This window comes from Zootermopsis nevadensis, unplaced genomic scaffold (genome assembly GCF_977971745.1).
Source record: "Zootermopsis nevadensis isolate Lab colony 2312 unplaced genomic scaffold, Znev_1.0 Znev_ptg000028l, whole genome shotgun sequence".
In the NCBI taxonomy this organism is placed as follows: Eukaryota; Metazoa; Arthropoda; class Insecta; order Blattodea; family Termopsidae; genus Zootermopsis; species Zootermopsis nevadensis.
The window spans coordinates 6,679,070-6,703,355 of NW_028259160.1; the positions used below are offsets into that span (position 1 = coordinate 6,679,070).

At 38.8% G+C, this 24,286-nt stretch overlaps 2 protein-coding genes across 4 annotated transcripts in view; one reads left to right on the forward strand and one right to left on the reverse strand.

Annotated features, from left to right (window-relative positions):
- The window catches only part of unc-13-4A (BAI1 associated protein 3), a 295,285-nt gene extending 273,771 nt beyond the window's left edge, over positions 1 to 21,514 (reverse strand). The window contains exon 1 of one of the 2 annotated variants that reach the window (XM_087356919.1): positions 19,894 to 21,514. The gene's annotated coding sequence lies outside the window, so the exon portion shown is untranslated. Of the gene's footprint in view, positions 1 to 11,741; positions 11,885 to 19,893 lie in introns of those variants that run through there. The other variant, XM_087356920.1, reaches the window with a different exon arrangement.
- Positions 1 to 24,286, forward strand: part of dachs (unconventional myosin-IXb-like dachs) — a 140,555-nt gene that overhangs the window by 92,686 nt on the left and 23,583 nt on the right. For both annotated transcript variants that reach the window (XM_087356921.1, XM_087356922.1), the window contains 2 exons: positions 7,760 to 8,047; positions 8,964 to 9,259. In XM_087356921.1, the coding sequence (XP_087213047.1) occupies positions 7,760 to 8,047; positions 8,964 to 9,259 (584 nt within the window). The remainder of the gene's footprint in view (positions 1 to 7,759; positions 8,048 to 8,963; positions 9,260 to 24,286) is intronic.

Here is a 24,286-nt window from a genome sequence, read left to right on the forward strand (position 1 = left end):
GTGTTCGCCTTGAACTTGTCTGACGTCACGCGGGAAGCTGAAGATCGGAGAGAGGTGCCGACTTTAATAAATCACGCATTTTTGAGGCGGAGAGACAGAACATGTGCTCAACCACAAACACGTATAGTAGTCAGGCATTATAAAAAATTATAAAAAGTGAGGCTAGAAACTACACCTTGCTCAGTGTAGTTTATTTTTCCTACTACAAAGAACAATCGATAAACCGCCGGAGCCCGGCACGGTCTTTCTGATTTCATAACCGTTAAAACGCAGCTGTCTTCGAAAATCTGTAGGCTTATAGGTTAATTTCGTTTTCAGCCTAAGCACAAAGCACTGGATCTTGGGGAAGGGACTATAAGTATTTAATTCTTTCTTTATCCCACGATCATTCTTTAAGTGCATACATAATATAACGTCGACTGGTTTGGTGACAAAAAATTATAAAATTGAGAGTATGTGGTAGACTATTTGAAGGTGCCGAAAAGGAATTATCCAAGTACTTGACTGACGGAACCAGAAAACCCCATAGAAACACTGAAGCCTCTTTGTCGAGTTTTGAGCGTGGCACAATTCAAACACGAACCTGGAGTGCCGATCATTAGAGCCCTACAGCAATGTTCGGGCATGGAGTCGGAAAACGCCTGAGACAATTCGTAAAGAGTTCAAATTATGTAAGAAGATCGGTGTTTAAAACACAAGAAGAGGTGAAGAAATCCTCCTCTTATGGAATCTGAAGGTCATTTCTGTGTCTACAAGAACCTGCCACCAGTCCATATAAATAGTCCAACCCTCCCCCTATTTCGTTAAGATCTATCTTAATATTATCCTCTCGTACACGTCTAGATTATGACATGTTAGGCTTCCAATATGTCTAGTAATTCGAGCGGTCTTATAATTTATAATTTACTAGGTATAATCCTACCAAATCCTGAAACGTACCAAGCCGACAGCGATCGTGTATGGATGGTCTGTCATGTGTCAACAATCGAAATAAAATGCCAAGAACATGTCCCACCAAAAACAAGCTATTTTCGTCGTACTATTTGATGGAGATACGCTGGCTTAAAATTTACAAGCCGAGTCGTTAATAGTCTCTATTTAAATGTGTATCCTATTAGACGTTTAATTTCTGCAGACGGCATTTCTTCATAAATAATAATTCGATTCGGTCACGACGGTCACATCAGGCTTTTAAGTGTGCAGTTCAGACCACACACAATTCTAGCTCCTCACAGCAAAAAACAAGTTGAAAGACTGAGACACAATAGAAAGATGAATGTATGAATGTGTACTGCACAAATTTAGGATAGGACCTATATGCTGCAGGGTAATCCTAGAAAGTTAACTGAACCCTTTGCATGCTACACTCTAAATATATTCTTTATGTCTGTGTCGGACTGTAGAACTTTCTCCCCCACATTATCCAGAAAACAAAAGCCATAATCGGCCTAATAACTACAGCCAGTGACGTGAGGAGTTTTCGTAATAAGCGAGTCCCTTATCAACACGATCTGATGCTTCCTTCGTTTATGAATGAAGGAGACGACCTCCAGGTATTGAGCGTAGCTGGAACCATACAGAATAAGCAGTCGCGGACAGCTGATAAGGGATAGTCCTCCAGCTTGGTAGTTAGGGTAGGAGCTAACAACTCGTAAAATAACAACTACGTTACAAATCCTTACACAGGGCATCGGATTTTGATTCTTTGAGATTTCCTGGCTCAGGACAGGGACCAACGGAAGGCTGTTGCTAGCAATGTAACAAACCTTCGGCTTCCGTGAAAGGTGAGGAATTTCTGGAAAAACCGAGCCTGCTAAAGGAGCACCATGCTCTGTGGAGATAGTTATAATGTTAAAACTACTCCGCTGTTGTCTGTTGACAATTCAATAACACTTATTGGCCTACAGTAATGTAAAAGATACAAAAGACTTGCTTAAGAGTATTGCTTTTGAAGGGGTAACTTTATGTCTGTTGTTTGACAGTCTTCAATACAAAATATCCTAAAGAAACTTGAGGTATGAACTATTTTTCTTAATACAACTTCGATTAGCGAGTTTAACCCAACGATCTGTGTTTTTTTACCAATACTAGGCTGTACGTTGCATGGAATTACGAGGTGATAACTTTATTGTTTCTAAACAAAAACCACCATGGAAGAGGCTAGTATTTTGATTGGTCTCAAGATATAAAGATCGTTTTTCATATGTAATTTTGACTGGTTGCTTAAAAATTAATATATGACCGAGATACACCAAAAGTGATACATGAGACATTCTTTTTTCGTGGTTTGTAATAATCATTATCTTTATATGTTTCATTTCAGTAATTATTCTTTAACATTACAATTGTAGGCGTTTTGATGCCAGTCCCCAGGAAGTGCAATGCATTGTTCCAACAACGTTCTCATAACTCTAGTTTGTTTCTCGCGGTACTAAGATATAGGAGTCAGTAACACCAGACGTCCTCAACATAAAGTCGAACTGTTACAGCGTTAGACATAAATAGTGAGTAATGCAGTGTATGTAGTGTAAAACATTTTAAACGTCAATAAATTGAGTTTTCCGTATGTATGGGCTCTAAAGAGAACTAAAGTGTAAATTAAGAACAACCTTTTAGCCAGAAAAACATTCTTGAAAAGTTCGTCACTAGGAGGACTGATGAGATGGACGGAAATGTTGATCGAACGGTAGGATGCTTGTAAATGATGAATTGGAAAGGACACAACAGGAATCGGTGGCAATAATTTTAGGACACTTGTAGTGGTTGGCTTTGAGTTAGCGGTGTTATAATGACTGTCTTCTGGAGTGTTATGCTGTGTAGCCTCCGTCAGTTTCCACAAAACCTCACGGCGCAACATCCCAGAAGACAGTCATCTTCAAACTCACCGCCCTGAGGACCTGACATTTCATCTAGTATTACTGTACTTTCAGGATCTATTATTATCAGTGATTTACTGATTTTTAAGTTAGTTGGTTTTCTACTTAACATGTAACCAAATTCCTAAAAGTGGTTTTGACTTCGTGAAGTTGCGTAACTAACTAAATTACCAAGTATAGCCTATAGCTATTAACTAATCCAATAACGGACTAACAAGATATTACAAGAACCTACGTGAACAGATGATGGCTGTTGAGTTGTTGATGGAATTTTCTATTGTGTAATTGCCAAGTTCATAATGATCATTAGAAGAGTTTGCCTGTGTGCCGTATAGAATTTTAAATATGTATCAGTAATTAGTTTAAAATGAGATTTCAGCATGCAGCAAAACTGGAGTTTGGAGTTTCAGTTAACGAAATATAATACATTTCCATTGTATTAGAGCAAAACCAAATACCCAAACAGAAGTTATGTAACCTAAAAAAAATAAAACGAGATTTGTGTATATTCAGCTAGCGAAGAAAAACACTCATTTTACTAGTTTATGGAAGTTGTGATCCATGTTTTACGACCACGCGCTAAGTGTAAGACAAATAAAAATAAAAGAACTAGAAATAAAAGACACTGCCGCCTTGATGACCAAGCGCGGTCGGTTGGTTGGTCCAGCCATCCAATCTAGGCTAGGAATGCGGCAATGTGGCTAATGGCTGAACCATGAACAAACAACATGGCATCGACTAGTGATGTTTGAGACAAAAACTGCTGCCATCTTCAAAGTAGAAATAATAAATTAATTATTATACGATCACATTATCTTCTTCTATGCATAATCATTACTAAAAATAATAGACTACATATTTACTGCAACACCTGAACGCTTTAAGACACAAGCTCAACATTCTAGAAGGCGACTGTCTTCTGGATTGTTGCTCAGGGCGATCACTCTGACGATGGAGGCAGTATGCACATCTCAAATGTTAGTCAGTGTCTACCAGACTATACATCGCATCAAACCAGAAAACAGCTGAAGTAAAATAGTTCATCAACACATATACCAACCACTTTAATTCACTAAGTATTATCTTATACTTAAACATGCGTTTCGACCCCTGTAAGGTCGTCTTCAGTGTTAATATTTAGTGAATAAAAGAGGTTCGTCAAAAACTGATGAATCTGCAAATATACGGCACGAGGAATTGCACCTTACAACTGGGTTTGTGGTTCAAATCATCTATCACCAAAATCAGTTCGCTACTAAACTATCACATACGGTCGGTTTTATTACGTACATTTTAAACGATGCTCATTGCCCTATGTTTTGTCCGTCGCAGACCATCTTCAAGGTGCTCCATTTGTAACTTCATTCAACTATGGAGTTTACATAATATAACTAATCTCAGTTTTTAAGTCCGAAAACATACAATGTGGTGTTTAACTGGCCTACAGTGGCCGAAAAATGTAGACCATTCAGCAACATTTTGAGTGAAGTTATCTGACTGGAACTAAGCTGAAAAAAGGAACTCAGCTTACAAGACTTAAGTCGGAAAGACTACACATTTAATGACAGAAAGAGCTTCATTCTAATATTCCCTCTACAAGATTTTTATCAACCATAAATAAGCATAAAACCTAATGAAGTATGTACGCCTAAATTCGAAAAGAACGCATTTTGAAAGTAGCTCTACGTGTACTCCAATCTGGAGTACATTTTTTCCATTTATGTTCTGTGCTTATTATGAGAGGAGCTTGTAAGTTCCCTTTGCATAATTCCTCAAAGCATATAATATACAATAATAGTAATAACAATACACATAGCTAGGGAGTCTGTAATAAACATCTTCGAACCTGAATGACCTCAACTGCCAAATTCTTCGCGGATACAAGGAAGACGTGAAAACCGAATTACATACATTCGTGTACTTAATGAAGATGCGGTGTTAGTCATGAATTAGGATATTTTAAACGTCTTTTGAAGGAGGCTTGCATTTATTACAGGTCTTAGTATAGAGAAAGAATGGAAATAATTATGCCCGGATCCAAACTTGTTCGCCCATTTACATTAGGCCCACAGACATAAAATGGCCGTATTATATAAAAACGTTTCGCTCTTGTTTAACATACCGTACATATATATGAGCATGAGAAAATGATCTACAGCTCGAAAATAATTTCTAGTTACGGTTTTAAGTTTGAGTATAATTTGTATACTATAAGACACATAATACTTATGTATTATGGTCGTTTCATACGTCGTATATTATTCTTCCAAAACATGGTAACACCAACGATATTCAGCCAGTGAAGAAAAACTGGAATCCGTTAATGAAGAGTTAGTGTCTTTAGAATGGGCACTTCTAGACGAACCTGAACAACCTCTTTTTTGTTTTTGATTTTGTTTTTCCCCATGGTAACTTAGCTTCTTTTTTATGCCTCGAGGCTTCCATTGTCGTATTTTGACATCTCCTTATAGGATTATGGAAGAAAGGAAATAAAATAATAAATAAAATTTATATAAAAAGTTTTGTTGGTAATTATCGGCATTCATTGCACAATCCTTGTATAATACAAGAAAGACACGAACACAAGCAGAGCGGAATGTGGCAAGAATTCGAACCATTCGTTCATCACGCCAACAGATAGATGAACAGTAATTCTGTGACACTAACGTGAACAAATGCCGATCATGTTTCCAGGTATCACAGTCACTTAGATCATCATACTCCTTCACTTGTTTTTATTCTCATTATTGTTGTATTCTAATTTAGCACCTGAGTAACTTCTCTCGTCAAATACGCAATGACCGTGAAAGTACGTTGTAACGAAAATATCTTGTGACGTAAATTGATAGTCTGTCAACGTAAATTACAATCCACATTAACTTGATGGTCTAGATGTAACTCCTTATAGCACTGCAATAAAATTTATTTTCTCAGTTGCTGATACGACGACATCCTACGACTACTGTTCAACAAAAATTGGCTGCCGGTTGATTTCATACCATAAATGGTTGTCACACCGCATGTTCTCAAAATACGTTTTCTTCACTCCAGATCTTTGACGAGGATAACGATGTCACCACGTATTCGAAATATAATTTCAGCGGTCATGAAACTGATTCTTTCCAAGACACAACTCAGAACGTTCGGTGGACTTCACGCTACATTAACACCTCTTCTCATTAATAAAGTCTTCTCGAGCTATCAGCCGTGTTAGATGTTGATTAATCGCCGACGTTTCGAGGACCATCTCTGACCTCATTTTCAAGGCAGTTCACTGTGGCTCGTAGACGAACCACAGTCAGAGATGGTCCTCGAAACGTCGACGATTGATCACTTTATTAATGAAAGCCGCCATGAAAGCTTCACGTCATATAACTCTTCTCATGTCACCGCTACAGTAAAGCGGCACAGACGAAGAGGCCAAATAATTCTGCGTCCATGTCGCAAACTGCTTAGCAGATATCTTAATGACAGACATCTCGGTATGTATAACTTATCAAGCACCCAGTTTTCGCACCTTAGCCACAAACATTTTCCATTATTTTATAAAGGTGAGATTTCAGGTTCTCACGGCGGCGAGTATGAAGATGGTTGATTTCTGGGATGTTGCGCCTTGTAGTCTGTTAGACGTTTACCGACACATTTCAGGGTGTAAACTGGATTTAGCAGGCTCCGGATAGGAACCAATGTTATTTTATGAACAGGGTAATGAAGGTTTTGAGTTCCATAAAGGCGTTGTAATTACCCTTCACCATGTAACTCTCTGCCACCTTCGTCAAATCCTTCCCGTATTATAAATCTGTTCACTTCTGGCATTACAGGTAGTGAGCGAACCATTCGTCATGTCAGTGCCACGTGTCTTTAATAACGATACGACAGACGTCCAGTGGTTGTCCAAGTTTCCAGTTTTCGAGCAGGCGACAGCCATCGCGATCAGCTGAGAGCTAGGCCTAAATGTTTTGCATTCGGCAAATTTACATTGCTTTATCAGCTTCTGACGTTATATAATGCGGAACGAGTTATGGTAGAATAAATATGAATTGTAAATAAGAAATATAAGTCGTAATAACAAATCATGGTCTTTATAAATAATCACAATGGCACTATTTGCATCAATTATTTTAACGTTAAGAGTTCGATATTTTTGCGGCACATTGTATTTATAGGTTTCGTTTAATTCCAGAATAAAGAGTTGTTTTCTTCTAGACGTCATTAAGTGACACCTTCGTCAACAACGTCTCTCCTTCAGCCTGTCTTCGGCGACCTATATTCACTGTTCTGTCTACAAGGAGTTTCCATCACTTCTGGTGCATTTCCTTTTGTTTCTGTTTCTCCTCGCATATTCTCCAGCTTTGAATCGCCAAGTTCTCATTTATGCCGCCTGTTTCGTTTTCATACCTATCATCCATGTGAAATTTGAAATTCTCAATGGCTGTGAGAAAAATGTTGATCTGGGTTTTTAAGTCGTGTAGACTAGTAGGTAAACTCCAGGCCTCTAACCTTGCAGATGGAGACAGAATGTTTCTCAGAAATATTGGTATCCATCTACGAATTTACACGGCCTCACAACCCAGGAGAACAGCATTGTCTGTCACGAATGTTGAAACCTGACTACCACTCATTACTAGCACAACCGATATTTCTTATACTTCCAAATGCTTCCAGAACATTATGGTAGCAACGTTTTATTTATACGCGTATTTCCTACACCTCTCGCCACTTGTACTTATCACTCTTCATCAATTACAAAATCATCACACGATTTACCGACCACCTCTCGCACTGAGGCTGAGACACGCTTGACCGGATTCCCTTTTCCCCGAACTGTTCAATGCCGCGACTGGCAGTGTAAATAGTGATTACGATCTGTGATTTGTTACCAGATGCGTCGTCGTCGAACGAAGCTGTACATCTACAACAGCGCCTGCGCAGTTTGAGTACAGAGCTCGTGACACTACGGAACCGTCTCCACGTAAGCCAACCAGCAGCCACTGTGCCTCCACCCCCACACTCAGCCACCAACAATAACAGCAACAATAACAACAATAGCAATCATCACAGCAACAACATCCACGGCACAGCTCCCTGTTCAGTGGCAAACAATCAGCAGCCTGTAATCCCCCCTCGTCACAGCAATCTTCCCGCCTTACCACCACATATCAGTACAGTGGGTAAGTACAACATTATGACCATGGTAATGCTTAAAGCGCAATAGTGGTTAGGTAATGAGAACAAAACACTAGAATAAACCAAACAGAGGCTATTTTAAATCACAAGTAACTGGCTTTATTTATCGTTGATAAACTCTATAACAGGGGGTACAAGGTAAAGGTAAAGTTGCCTCTCCCTGTGCCTAAGTAGCATGTCATGAAAGCTTAACCTTTCGGGCTAGGCTATTCTTAACCTCGGTGCTTGACATAAGTGAGTGGTCGGCTTCACAGCTGACCAGTTTATCGTCGGAAAAAGCCCACTGTAGTAATAAGAGAGGAGACCGCTGGGCCCCAGGTTCGTCTGGACGTGATGGAAATAAAAAAATACCTGCCTCTTCCGAGAATCATACCCCAGTCCTACCTCAGGAATATGGTGACTGTCTGCCTGTCAGTCGGCAAAGTAAAGTGTGAAGATGGCTGTCATCTGGGTTGTAGCGGCGTGTAGTCTGTCAAAAGTTTACCAAACTTTCAGAGATCTACGCTGCCTCCATCATCAGGGCGATAATGATGGAGGCAGCATGGACCTCTGAGACGATGGTAAACGTCTACCAGGTTACACTGTGCTACAACACAGAAGACAGCCAACGTCGGACTCACCGCCGTGAAAACCCCAAATCTTACGAAGTGTACCTGTTCCGCGGCGCCTGTTAAATGAAGCTGCCTGTTCCTTGTCTCTAGGCTTTATCTAATGACCTCAGTATTATTTCTTTAGTATAAAGGCGGACACAGAGTCAGCTTCTGAAATATAACTGTGTCTGGTTTATCCATACACTGGACAACATCCAGATGACACTAAAATTTACTTCTTAAGCTACTCAGTAATCTCCTTTGACAATTTTGTTAATGTCACAAGAATTCCCCTCCTGTGTTGCGACAGAACCTTTCATCGGTACGACAGGCAAGTGTCACCAACAGCGACTCGCCTCGGACAAGAAGACCACCACGCCGCTATCACAGCAGCAGCACCACGCACATCCACACCAGCAGCAGCCGCCCCTGCCGGCATTGGTACCCGCTCCTGAGGATTCCCAGCAATCTCCTCAACAAGTGACTGTAGCAATGCGGCCCGTGGGCTGCGCGGATTTGGACGACCTGACACACCTTGCAGGTCCCCTCACTGAGGACGCCGTACTCAAATGTCTGCAAGCCAGGTTCTGCGCTTCACAGTTCTTTGTGAGTAGGCCTAAATAGGCTGTATCGTTGTTGTGTTTCAGTATTCGTATTCCCCTCTTCTTCCGTTCCGTTCATCTCTTTCATTCCCTTCTTCCTTCCCCCGTCTTGTTCTTGTTCTCTTCATATTCTCTTCCTTCTCATCCTATGTCCTTATATTTCATTGGTCGTGTTCTCTTTCTTGTTCGTGCATGTCCTAATCCTTCGTCTTCCTCCTCCTGCTTCTTATACTTCTCCTTTCTCTTCCCATCTCTCGTTTTCCTCATCCGTCTTATCTTTTATCAAAGTTCTTTTGCCTCTCTAGTCCCTCCTTTGGCTTTTCTTTCTCGTGTTCTTTTCTCTGCCCTTATTTTACACCTTTACGTCCTCTTTCTTCAGGCTATAAGCCTGTTTTACCTTCAGTCCAACGTTCATGAGGCTCATCAAAATCTCTTCTTTCTAGTGGACAATAAGCGAAAATTTTTATATGACATCATTCTACAATTCCGCATAAATTTTCTATCCACGTTTTGTGTAAATTTATTTCGTCGCTTCCAGCAGAAATATGTAAATCTTCTGAAATATCGTCATTCTTTAACCTCTCGGAACTGACATAGCCTCTAGTCTTCCGTTGCGTATCTAGTATTTACAGTTTAGTTTAGCTTAGTTTAGGTCTATGTAATCTGTCCACCGCCCATGGATTTATATGTTCAGGATCTGTTTCACACGCAACTGGGCAGGTTCGCTCAACGGACAACTGCTGCTACAAATAGTACCCTATTAAAGAAGAATCTGATATATGACCCCTGAAGTTTAACAGTGCAATAAAAAGCAAATTAAATCAACGTTGGGAATCCTTGCTACGTGATTTTAATTCCATTTTGTAAGAATTTATATAAAACATGCAACATTGTGTTGTTAGATTCCGCCTTAACTCTAAGCCGTTTGAGCAATGAATTCGTTATAAAGAAAAATAATATTTTCACTTCTCTTGGTGTCGCATGCCTCGCGTTGAACAACGAATTGCGTGTACAAATGATGAATACATTTTTGTGGAATGCTGAAACAAGGCTTTATATCCATCCATTCTAATCGTGATGATCATTTTCTATGAAGAAAGAAGTAGTTAGCCGAACAAGAATCTATCAGCCTATAGATATCACCTAAACAACGAGTTCTCAGCCCGCGGCCCGGTGATGTGTTTTATGCGCCCACGTATATTTTTGTAATATGTGCATAAGACAGTTTCCGTTTAAATTAAACAGGTCATGTTCAATAATTAATTTTAAATAAAAGTAACAAATTAACAGATATATTAATTGAATTATTGAGTGGCTTAATGAAGTTACGTGAACCGGTTTGCGACAGTCAATCATAGGCGTTTCTAATAAATTACCATGAAATTTAAATGAATTGTTCTTATTTATAACCCAAAGGCCTGGAAGTCAATAAGAAAGCGTAAATGTGTCCATAGAACGTAATAGGTTGGGAGCCTCTGATCTGAACTGAGGCGTGTTTAGAATGACACATTCATTGACACAACATCACGGTTAGAAACTAACATAGTCATATATTTGGCCTAATAGAAGGGGAATTTCAAATATGGTACAACTTAATCATTGAAAATGTTAAAACAAGATGGATGAGATAGGTAGTACATGGGCCAAGTACAAACGGAGGTAAAATAAGTGGATACAAAATTTAGGTTTTGAATCTTTGTGGAAAAGACAACTTGGGAGACCCAGGTATAACTATGAGAATAATTTTAAAATTAACGTTTATGGCATAGGTAATAAAGATATAAAATGGATCTATGTATCTTAAGGCAGTCCAGTGATGGTCTGTGATAACGATGATGAACATTCGGGTTCAAAATAAGAGATGCCTTTATCAGTTAATTAACAAACTGTCAACTGTTGAAGAAAGCAAATGCCCGGACCTTAGGTGAGATTGGCCTAAAATTGCATACTATAGGTAAATATAAACCAGTTTAACACATTAGCATTGACCTCTGAACGTATGACTGCGTGCTTTCTGTAATGTTTGGGGTATGAAGAAATGTTTTTTACACACGAAACTAGTCTTCCAGTGGGCATTTTAAATAAATATTTTCGAAATGTCTATACATCTTATTTTATCAATCAAGATTACGGAACAGATTTTATCATGACGAAAGCACAGACCTATACAGAAAACAGAACAATATAACAGAGTAAAAGCAGCACCTTCCTCTTAATAATAAAGCAAAAACACATTCAAATAATCTAGTTAAAACTTAACTTCTTCATAACAAATTTTGAAAGCACTAAACCCATCATTAGCAAGTAAACATATCGACTATCAAAGGAAAATACTCTGTCCTATTGGGCTTGCGAAGAGATACACTCACACCTGGTATGACATTTAACCCAAAGATGGCTGCACCTGTTTCCCAAACCATAATCTAAAAGGAATCACGAACCCCTGATCTAAGCAATTACTATTTCTTACAATTACTATTACTTACTTCCAAAGTCTTCACTGGACATTAGTTGCAGTAAACTTATCACAAATATTAGGCTGATAACGTTGATAAAACCAGACTGTAAATCGTAAAATAGACACCAGAAAACACACTTTTGTACACAAACGTTCAAAACCATTACTCCTTCTTTCGCCATATTCCACTGGATGTGAGTGTCAGCACGACCAACCTAACGGCGCAAAATTCAAAACCGTTTGATGAACAGATCTGTCGGTAACACAGGTGTCATTAATTAGGCCATGACCGTGTCCATCTACATCCTTTACATGTCAGTATTCATTAACCTCATCATCGTCGTTAAATAATAAGTAAATACACAGCTGAATGACGATTCTGTACCATGGAGTCAGTACAAAGTTAATTTTCTTGTCAGAAACCAAGTTATCTGGATCGAACACAACTGCAGCTTGTTTTTAGTGAATGAAGGAAGGTCCGAACAATGAAAAGTCCTGGAATACAGGATCAAATGTTCTTTGATCTGTAATCTCCCACTGCGCAAAATCGCGAGCGTTTGTCTCGCCACAGGAGAGGAGGCAGAATTATAACACACCCCAGGTGGCAGCACTATCAAGTACGCTGGCGTTCCAAACGCGTAATAATAATTACATTCCATGTATTCCTAGAAAACGAATCGTGAATTAAAATTAATGCATTTTACAAGTCTTGCTAAATTTGCAGCTTGTAAAATACAAACTCTTGTACTCATTACTGAGTCACTATGTACATGAGAAATGATATAGACTTCAAACATTTGAATTTTAATGACGTTGAGCATTAGTGTTTCAATTTAACAACACACTGAATTACTTAACTTCAATTCCAACTCACACGCAACCCAGCAAATTTGTTGTCTAGATCCAGAAAAATATATTATCTTGACAAACCAGTATTTAGTCCTATGCTACACATAAGATAGATCTCTAGCGAAATAAACGTAATCCGCCAACTGTCAGCGGTTAAGCTACATGTATATCGTAATCAGAATTGTGATATACCATGACAGTATATACTAACAGAAGAACTGAATAAAAGAAACTATCGTTATAACATACAATTACACACTGTTTCGTTTGAGGAACTGTTCTATTCACAGCAATGAACTGACCTCTTTTGTAATAGGCGGGGAATTTTTGATTAACTCAGCTAATGTTACCTTCTCAAGGTGACCTGTCTTGTATCTCATTGGAAGTCTTCTGTAGGTAAAATCTGCTACCGATAAGTAATATTAACTAAGGTCAGGGAGGCTTTGCAAACTGCAAGGTTTGAACAAAATTCGTGAAGACTGTTATACGATAACTTCTCCATTCTTCTCTGTTATGGTGAAATGTGGACTAATAAATGCAAATCACCTGCCAAGATGAAACTCATTAGACGGACGGACGGAGCACAAAAGGAACCAACACACGTGTTACTGGACGAAGCAATCGGACTGAATCGGCAGAAACCAAAATTTTGGACAACAGAAATAAATGGACAGAAGGCAAGAAGGGGCTGGTCAAAGTAATTATGAAATACAGACCACCTGGAACAAAAAACGTAGGCCAAGCATCGATGTTTTGCCGGAAGGGTTCGCAATAAACACCAAACTCGACAGATCGATCATTATGACAAGCGCACAGTATATCCAAACACAATTATTGTTTTAATAGTGGCTTAAAACTCTTGATATCCAGAAATTATACTATTATGATAAAGGTATACATCTTCAAAAGCTTTTTACTTAGTTTCTAGGCGTAAGTAAAACATCTCCAACATGATTTAGAAGGCTTTTAAAGGTGCCGACGTTGATCTTCTGTATTATAAAGTCGTGTGGATACCATCATTTCAGAGGAACATACTATCTCCACCTTAAGAGTTCAAGATGGCGACTGTGTTCCTCAGTAATCCCTTATTTTGGGTACAGAATGCATTTACAGGTCCCGTTTTCATCTCAAAATATGCTGTCATTACTTCCCTAGACTCTATTAACTGACTGATCTTTGTAATTCTGATGAAGTGTTTACTTTGAGGTAGGAACTAAACGCTAAAATATTTTACAGTTGAGCTTGGTCCATCATCTCAGCGTCTGTTACGGAAGAGACGAATAACGAGAGGAAAAACGAAACATCGTCTTCTAAATAAGAATTAGTAAAATGCTGGCGTGGATGACGGGTTGGGGGGTTGAGGGGTTAAGGGGGCTTCCAGCCCAATAATTACAGTCGGGACATAAGACTAGTGCGTGCAGTTACTTGACACATCATGCGGCTCGTCAAGATCTTAAACCCGATATTAAATCTTATTTTAATTTCCAGACCCACTTGTCATCTTTGCGCTAAAGAAACTTTCAAAATAAACTTAGCTGAGGTACAGATACGTTTGTCCAGTAAAATGCAGTTCTGCGAAATACTTACAAACTTGCTTTCTTTTAAGTGATTCCATGTGTTTATAAAGGCTATGTCTGAACCATGATGGGGAATATAGAAGCAAATGGAAAGAACATGTTGAATGAATGGCTGAAGACAGACTTTCTAAGGCTGCGCTCAGTTACAAACCTAGCAGAAAAAGAGATCGAGGTCGACCACGAAGACGATGGAAAGATCAATTTGAAGCCGGAACAGGCATTAGTGCCTAATCCCTGACGACGATGATGATGAACCTTGATTTACTTTCAATGAGTGACCTCTTCTATAACCACAATCACTTATCAATTGACAGGGAGCTGTCAACAACAGATCTTCTGCAGCACTTTAATGCACGGTGATAAATTAATATACAGCCTGTCTTAACGTACAGGAATTGTATTTTTCCTATACATTATATTTATTGGTTTACAAAGAACAAGTTTTTAGCGATCAGTTGATTATATTTAAGGAAGACTCTACACCGTGGAGTTAATAAATGTTACTATTCGCTGAAAATCTACGCCGTACTTAAGCCCAAATACTGGCATGTCAGGTATAATTCAAAAGCAGAGAATTTTTACAGCAACGGTTTCCAAATTTATTTTAATCTGAAGCTCCTATAATGTGAATAAAGGCCTTGCAACCGATAAAAAAATACGTAAAGTATGATTTAGAAATTTTAAAAAATTATTAATGAAGCCTTCAGAACCGTCAATGAAGTGAAGTTATTATGAAGGGAAAGTTTTTCAGCATAACGTGTTTCAGCTCTACAAAGTGGCTACAGTGATGGCTTGTGGGGTGTCCCAAAAAAACTAGACTGCCTTCCAGCAAGTTTTAAGTTGTTGATGATGATTATTCCAGGAATTCCACTTCGGTTTTTATTACCCTTTGCTAGTCACTCCCCATTTTCAACATTTTTTTTTCTTATTTCCTCATGAAGAATGAATTCCGTGCGGCATTTCTTGTTAGAAAAGGACAGAACTCGTTTCTCAAATGGTTTGGCTTTACGTGTGCTTGCAGTTGGATTATACTTAACATTTTTTGTAGTATCATTTATTCAAATTTTGTTTATTGTTGTTTTGTGAAGTGTGTTTGCGTGACGTGCCACTGGGCGGCGTGCGTGACTGGAGAGATATGAGCAGCTCGTGCCAGCCGCGTTGCGTCGGCTTTACTTCGTGCAATGCGTAACGAAATGCTCGTTGGATTGATTGATTGATTGATTGATTGACTGACTGACTGTTTCTTGGGTTATTTACCGATGACTTTTCAACTGAATTAGTCGAAGAGCGTGGAACGGTTGTCTGGAAAGGAATTAAAAGAAAGTGGTAAGGAAATACTAAGGAATTCTATAACGAATTCCACACAGGCTATCCAGTCTCCGGATCAGAAATTTCCCGAACAGGAGTTAAATCTAAATCTAAAGGTTTGTGACTTTTTTAAATAAAAACTTCGAAATTATCCATCGTCCTAACCAATGAAAAGCAACGTTTCGAAGATTGGAATCTGTCTCCGTCCTCAGGTGAAACCTAATCTGTCGGCCCCAATGGACAGAGTCAGGGCGAAACGCCGTTTTTAATTAACTAGGGCTATGGATAATTCCCTGGAAGTCTATTTTATGAAGGAGGAGTGCTAACCACTCATCCAAGACCTTCGCATATCGCCTTCATTGTCAAATTAAATTCTGGGAAAAAAAACTTATATTGCTACTTTTCTTCCGGTTAAGTTTGCAATAACTGTGATTTAATAACTAGGATACAGTTCACCAAAGATTATGTCCACTAATGCAGTTCTGACTCGCGATGCAATCACAAAGCGTTGCATTCTTGCTGTGTTTGTAATTGTCAACATACAACATCATCATACAAACTTTTTGTTTAACATTATATCAGGCAGATTTATTGACAATAGTTTTAAATTTTTTCGAAGATCTGTTACCACACATTTCTCGACCCTACATTAATTGGCACTTACACTCACTCCCACTTCAGTGTTCCGCTTAGACGCCATGTTGGTTTTAACTAATATTAGAGAACTAGGAAGTACAAAAGTGGGATGCTTCTGGTATAATGGCGTTTATATCGAGTTCCATTTACTGGTTCAGATGCTTTCAGGTATGGTACATGTCGCATCTCTTTGTTATTCCTTTCAGCTTCTGAGCCCGTTGACCGAGTTGCACAAAATTTGGTATAAACGTTATGTTATTGGATGTGTCTCCAACCTCCTACTTTCCCCCGCAACACTGACTGGTTCAAAATTTTGGGTCACAGGAAGTGTTTAAGACAGAAAGTATGTCCGGCGTCGGACACTAATGCCAGGTGAGACTCACCGCAATGCTGAAGAAACACTAAAAACAATCGGTTTGTCTAGCTACACTGATGTCACCAAAGCTTACGAATACTTTTTTAGTTACGGTTACGTTTTCTGTGGAACGCATTGTATTATATTATAACACATCGACATGAAGACCGGTTTTACTGAAGCTAGTGACCCTTTATCCAGTGTATTCCATCCCCCATCCCCACAAAAGAGAGAAAGAGATTGAATAAAATAAAAATAAAGGAATAGACAATAAAAAACAAATCGAAAGAAACTACGCAGTAAAGCAATCGTAGTGGGTTTAGGAACTGACATAATATACTGGGCATATTGTATTTGCATTAACATGCCGTTCCTACAACACATCCCTTTGATAACAGGACAATTTTTTAAACCACGTCGATATAAAGAGTCTTGTTTGTACAGAGTGTTTCAATAAAATGTATGTACAGTTTACTAAACAGCAAGAGGCTCTCAGTACACCTTGCGAAAATACTCTACAAAAAACAATTAACTAATATCTTTATGGTTTAATGGTCCATGCCTGTGCATAATTTTAATTGTTCATACTCTAACTACTACGTTAAATTTGTCAGACATAACACCAAAATTTCGCATCGTCACCATGTTTGTGGCTGTTAGCATATATACAATTAATATTCAGTTTGCAATTGTGTTTCCATTCGAATTCACAAATGCGTGTTTGAAACGGTTCATTCGTTATAAGAGTCAAGTCTACAGTTCATAATAGACTTCACCCAGAAGACTTATCAGTGTTACATTCTACAAGAAAATTGTTCTAACAAGTTGCATACTTCTCGAAAATTTATTACTATACAAAATTTCATGAATTAAATGCGACGTCTGTCACTTCGCACGACCGCCATATTAGTACTATTAACGGCAGAAAATTAAAAATGACAAAGAAGTGTGGCCACTATTTGTTAATTTAGTAAAGTTTACATGCCGCACATTTTTAAACAGCTTGTGCAGTTATCTCATCACACATGTCACTGTTTCTTTCAGTCGGTTTGAAATGCTGAGCACAAGTAATGCCAATTTATAAATACGATCGTCTGTAGCAATAGCAGACAACGTTACAAGAACACGGAAGCAAAGTGCCCTTGTATAAAGCGGTCTGAGTTACAATCTTGTACCTTAACATATAATTCGTTGAATTCTGGTTGCTTTGTACTTCCTGACAAGAGGATTGCTCGCGATTTGTCGGCAACCTCTTCCATAAATACAGACCTAGGAATCAATAATCTAAAATTCTGCAATTTTGCAACAATCCTTTTGAAGATTTCTGTCTTATGGGTTGTTGCGCTGTGTAGTCTGGTCGATGTTTACCAACGTTTCAGAGGTCATACTGCCTCCGTCATCAGGGCGATTCTTAGTATGAAGATTTCTGTCTTCAGGGTTGTTGCGCGGTGTAGTCTGGTAGATGTTTACCAACGTTTCTGAGGTCATACTGCCTCCGTCATCAGGGCGATGAGTATGAAGATTTCTGTCTTCTGGGTTGTTGCGCTGTGTAGTCTGGTCGATGCTAACCAACGTTTCAGAGGTCATACTGCCTCCATCATCAGGGCGGTGAGTATGAAGATTTCTGTCTTCTAGGTTGTTGCGCTGTGTAGTCTGGTCGATGTTAACCAACGTTTCAGAGGTCTTACTGCCTCCGTCATCAGGGCGGTGAGTATGAAGATTTCTGTCTTCTGGGTTGTTGCGCTGTGTAGTCTGGTAGATGTTTACCAACTTTTCAGAGGTCAAAGCTGCTGTTCACTTAAAGTGGATGAAAAAATTCCACGACAAACATTCAATTAAGAAAGTTAATATTCTAACTGAGTACCTCCAAAATACAAGTTACCGGTGCACCGAGCTGTTCATTATCACTGCACATGATCTTGACATTTCAGCCTATTTCACATCCAATGTTTTCATTTCAGTGTGGTTAACTCGACATTGTCAGTAGCGTCGAATGATATGATGAATAATTTATAATAAATTGAGTTAGACAGGTAAGAAAGCACTCATGGTCCAATTTATGATGCTACCATGGAGTTTTCCTGGAGGGACCAAAACCCTCAGTCTGGGAGCCAATACACTATTTCGCGCTCACACAAAGCAACTCAAATAAACAAAAGTGGGCCATAATACAACATCGTTACGCGTACAATTAGTTTGATTCTCGATTTGACGACGAATCTCAACTGCCTGTGTTGTGGAACGTCGAATGGTAGAACGGCTTATGTACAGAATGTGGAAGGAAGCTGTTCTGACTTTACTGAACCGGTATTTGCTTACAGGTCTGAATAAGACTATGAAAACCTCACGTCAGTCAGCCTTTGTATGAGATACAAACCCCGTACCTTTCGTATGCGAAGCTGAAATGCTAACCACCACGCCACGACTTTCGATGTTTACTGTTTCAGTCTCCGACTAATTTTCGAGATTCGGTTTGTAGTCCAGAGACGAGTCTGAATTATGAATCGTAATGCATGATCTTGTCTTTATATAAGAGAGCGTTAGAGGACTGGGTAAGGCATTTAGTCGGCTGAATTATTGTTCGGGACAGGTATTTTGTGGGGATGGTAAGGAATTAATTGCTTAATGGCAGGTACACGGTGAAAGCGATAGAATGATTTAACTAACTGCTTATTACGTGACGGCAGTTAATCGCCGGCTGCGACCAATTTATGGAAGACTCATTTCAGTTGAGATGCGAGGGACGAAGTGTACCTGCCACCGAACTCGATACAACGACTCGGTAATATTTGTACCTAAAGAAATAAATAATGGGGACTGGAGAAAAATGCTTGACAGTGAATTCCATGGTTTGGATATCTGAGGGCCTCTGAAAATAAACTACTGAAATTGATAAAAGTAGGGGAGAAGGGGGCTATTTCTTACAATTTTCAATTATGATTTTTTGTGCATTTATTCTTAAAATTTACAAAGTTAGCAATTATGGCTTCAGGTACTACTACTATTCGGCTATATTAATAACATTTTTTCAAAGGCTTATTCATTTTTGTTACATCACAAAACTTATTTATTTAAGAGAAGGTGGTTTGTGCCCTGTTATGGTACTAGTTGTTACAGTGAAGGGGAAAATTGTTACAACACATTGTATTAGTAAACAGAAGGAACAATTCTGACCTTTATTAAGTAATTAATAACAGACAATATACCAATTAACAATTAATTACAGAAATTAACTTCAAACATAAACATTTTCATCATATATTAGCAATTTGCCTTAACGAGATTCTTCCAGAAGAGACTTCATCAGCTGCTGACTCATGAGATGCTGCTGCAAATGAGTGATTTTTAAACTAAAATATAACAACTTGCCCGCATAACAACTAGCTCCCTTCTCCCCTACTTTAAATTTTCTTGTTAGGAATCTGAAGTAAGTAGTATATAATGTCTACACCTACCGACAAAATTCTGTGTTGGATCCGATTACAAGCGGGCAAATGGTCGGAAGTGGCAAAACAGTTCGATGAGACTTCACGTTCTTACGGCGAATTCGGACGTTGCACAGGAACTGACCGACATGTCAAGCGTGCTTGCTGCCTCCATCATCTGGACGATATGTTTTTGAAAATATCAGACACTGATGTACGACTTATGATGCTCCATCTTTCCGTCCGGACTCCAATGGCCCACGTAAACAGGAAGCGAACACCACAGAAAGCAGTGTATTGTCTGCAGTACTCGATGGGTGCCTGCTATTGGTTTATTCAGCGGTGCTTTACCAACTACACTGGTTATACTCCTCCGGATGCACGCCCGCAACTTAATTCCAGACCTCAAATATGCAACACTGATTATAATCTTCACTTGATGGGACACTTCAAAAGAAAATTATATTATATTGGAGTACACGAACGGAGGCATTATTTGGCAAATGTTGAGGCAAAATTGGAAGGTCGTGTCGCCTTACTTAACATTACAAAACATTTCAATTGCATACGTTATTTCGGATTTACTTTAAATTTGTCTGGCTAATGAAACCCCTTGGTACCTAACCTCGTAAAGCAATATTTTCAAGTTCAGTCCTTATCTGAAGCAAACAAAAGGGTTTCCATTACACGGATGGATACATTGATGGTGATTAGTGATGTCATATCCCTTAATTTCGAGAATAATACAAAATCCTCCAAAATACGCTCTGAACGAGTCAAATTTATAGAAGGTTGAACCGGAGAAGCACAATATAATTACCACTAGAACTTGTAGGGTCAATTTTAGTGCTCTACGTTCTTAAATAAATACTCTACAACATGAAACTCAAATCAAACATGGCTGAATTTATCACAACATCCTTATCACAAAAGACGTTTGTGGGTTTCAAAACGGGATTTAAAGTGTTGTAAAATAGACCAATTAGAATATACAAAAACTGAGAGAAAATTACTATTTCAAGGAAGACTGCTCCGAGGATTTAAAGCCGTCATATTTGAAAGCAGCATTTTTTCATCTGGAATACTCCAACTTAACACTAAAAAGGACGTAATCGACAACAGCATCGGGAAACAGACGTACAAACAATAATTTAAAAATGGAAAAATTTTAATGCAGTGGTCCGTAAGTTTGACCTTGTTTCGCCAAAGAAAGATGCATTTATGTGCAAGCACCACGCAGCTTCTGCAGTTACGACTTCGGAATTAATAAACTACCACAGGAACAGCACAGCAAATTATGGAAACTATAACAAGAAAAAAGGGATCCAAGAGTGACGCAGTTGGAGAAAATGAGATTTATTCGCTTCAAAGACAATATTGCGCCGTAACAAGAATAATTAACAAGTTCAATGTTTAAAATGAAGGCTGCTTCACACATAACTAAAGAAAAGAGGGGGCTTATTGTGATGTTTGAAAACAGTTGTCCTCCTGATCTTAAAATTGTTTTGAAAAACATTAATTATGTAGACAGACTAAGGATAAAAAAAGTAACAGTTGGAAATTTAGAATACCAATAATATTATTAATATATAGCGATATAATTGTACTGTTATGCATCTTTCTTTGTTACACCCCCTCGGCACGATGAGCCACAAGGTCAATGAGGGGGGCCTGAAAAAGAAATAAAATCAAAATTAATATATGTGAAAAAGAAACAATAGCAAAAGGTACCACGGTTGCTGACGAAATGAATCTTGGAAAACTGAAAACTCCGCCGCATATTTCACTCCTTTTTCAACTCCAATCGCGACACATGAAATAACTTTTCTTATTTTCCATTTCGATTAGATAAGCTGATTTATTCTGCCTGAAACAATTCAATCAGAACATTAAAATACCTCACACTTTTTGTTAGGTGTTTGAGGACGCGCTTCCAAATAAATGCTGCAGAATAGGAGACATTGTTTCTCCACGATGTTTAATAATTCAGTAGTCCTCATTTTCTAATGCAGGCTGCAACTGATCCATACCTAACAAATGACCTGGTTACCCCCCTTTTGCGTAGCCTAAAATTTCGAAGTGAGGTTGGGAAAACAGTGGAAGAGCTGCAGATTGCCAGTACCAAAGAAACAAGAAACGTCCAAAGATTCGAATGTCTTCAGAGGTGAGCCTCTTCGCTGAAACAAAATCGAAGAAGTCTATCTGAAACAATTCAATCAAAACATTAAAATACCTCACACTTTTTGTTAGGTGTTTGAGGACGTGCTTCCAAATAAACAATGCAGAATAGGAGACATTGTTTCTCCACGATGTTTAATAATTCAGTAGTCCTCATTTTCTAATGCAGGCTGCAACTGATCCATACCTAACAAATAACCTGGTTACCCCCCTTTTGCGTAGCCTAAAATTTCGAAGTGAGGTTGGGAAAACAGTGGAAGAGTTGCAGCTTGCCAGTACCAAAGAAACAAGAAACGTCCAAAGATTCGAAGGTCTTCAGAGGTGAGCCTCTTCGCTGAAACAAAATCGACGAAGTCTATCTGAAACAATTCAATCAAAACATTAGAAAATATGACTTGAAACCAGCTTTTCTACGGTTTCAGTAGTTTTGTCTGTCCTCATAATCGAATTGAATTTGCAGTTTATCTACAAATTCTTGCCGAAATTTAGGCGCACGGTCAATTAAAGAACCCATTGCGCAGTGGCATTATTGGCTCTCGTAGTGTTCCGTAACATGAGCAGCTGTTTCTGATCACGTTCTGTGGAAAAGTGTTACCCCCCCGTCCCTCAAAACCTAAAGAACCTAACACGAACGAAAAGAGAAACGACTGCAACATGTTAGGACCGCTTCGGTCGCCTCCTCCGGCTGCCAACACAAACCGGTCGAGTTCCACATCCCAGTGCAGTCAGTGTTTTGGTGTTTGTGAGCCTGTTTATAATGGATCAACTATTAATTACGTGTAATTGTGTATGGGTTGCTTCACTCTGTCAACTATGGGAAGAATCGAGTGCACGCACCATTTTTATGTAGATACGTCTCAGAAACAGTAATTAATTTCCTTGTGAATGTAAGCAGATTTTAATAAGAGATGATTTTGGAAAAGTTAGAAACATTATGAATACATTTTCCTATCGACATTTGAGTTACGGTGGAAACGCATCTACCTTATGCTAAGGGTACTAATAGGTTAGAGTCTTACGTCACTCGATCACCTGAAAACAAGTGACGAGTATCAACGTGTGAACTCTAGTCCCTGGTGCATGCTAAACAATTCTATGTAGAAGAGGCCACAGCTTACACATTCTGATAGCCTCGAAATTGTAGAGGCTATTTACTTAATTACATTCACGATGATTCTGCCTTCTGAACGAAGCGCTTATCCGATTTCTTATTAAGTTGTGTCAACTTCATATTATACCAAATCCGAACATGAATATTTAACCATTTAAAGCCGATTTATAGCGTAACTTTATCTTTGAAAATCTTCTCAAATAACGACCGAGTTCTGTATGAGAACGTAGCTTGTATCAACAACAAAATGACCAAAGGCTTCTCGAATAATTTGATGTGTCTCTTCGTGACCTCTCCGTGTGTGTTGCTTCCCTCGGACATTGGCTGAGCCACAGGGTGTTAAGCTTTATGCAGCCTGTGGACACACTACTCTACCAATGTGGCCCAGTACATTGGCACGGTACTATATCTAAATACATCTAACAACCTAACACTTCGTGTACCTAACATTGTTTGGGGTGGGGGGCAATACACGATGACACAAGAAGCACTTCCTTAATTATGTAGTGATGTCTCTGGAAATACAGGCTGCTCGCTTAACGCTTACATACTACAAAACCCTACGACTCTAAGACAGATGTAGTTTGTGCTTTTCTAAATGATTCAGCCAACGACCCTTACTGAGTGGTAAGCAACGGGGAGACTGCAATAACCACTTAACTTTTTCCCGTGACATTGTGTCCAGTTTGATCCTGTCGCTCAGCAGCGGACGATTTGCAGTTACTGAAGCTTGTAGTTTTGTTGAAGCTGATGAAGGGGGGGGGGGGGGGGATATTGATGCACATGGGAGCACTGACTACAAGCTGATTTACACTTTGCACTTCACACACATTTAGCATATTTGCCATATATATGGAGTAGAAACTCCATTCGAAGCACTGTGAGCTTGAAGCACTTTCGGAATCGATGCACTGAATTTACTCTTAGCACATTCGTTGCCTACATATTTCATACTCTGAACTGATCACTTTACTTCGATGTGTATAATAAAAATTTAAAAAGCAGATAATAGAATTCTTTCAAACACTACTTTTCAATCATTACATTGCCTCGACAGTGAAAAAAAAATCCGCTCTGAACACGTTATTAATGAAACAATTTTCTTAGCCTAGCCAAGTTTTATAACTCACGATG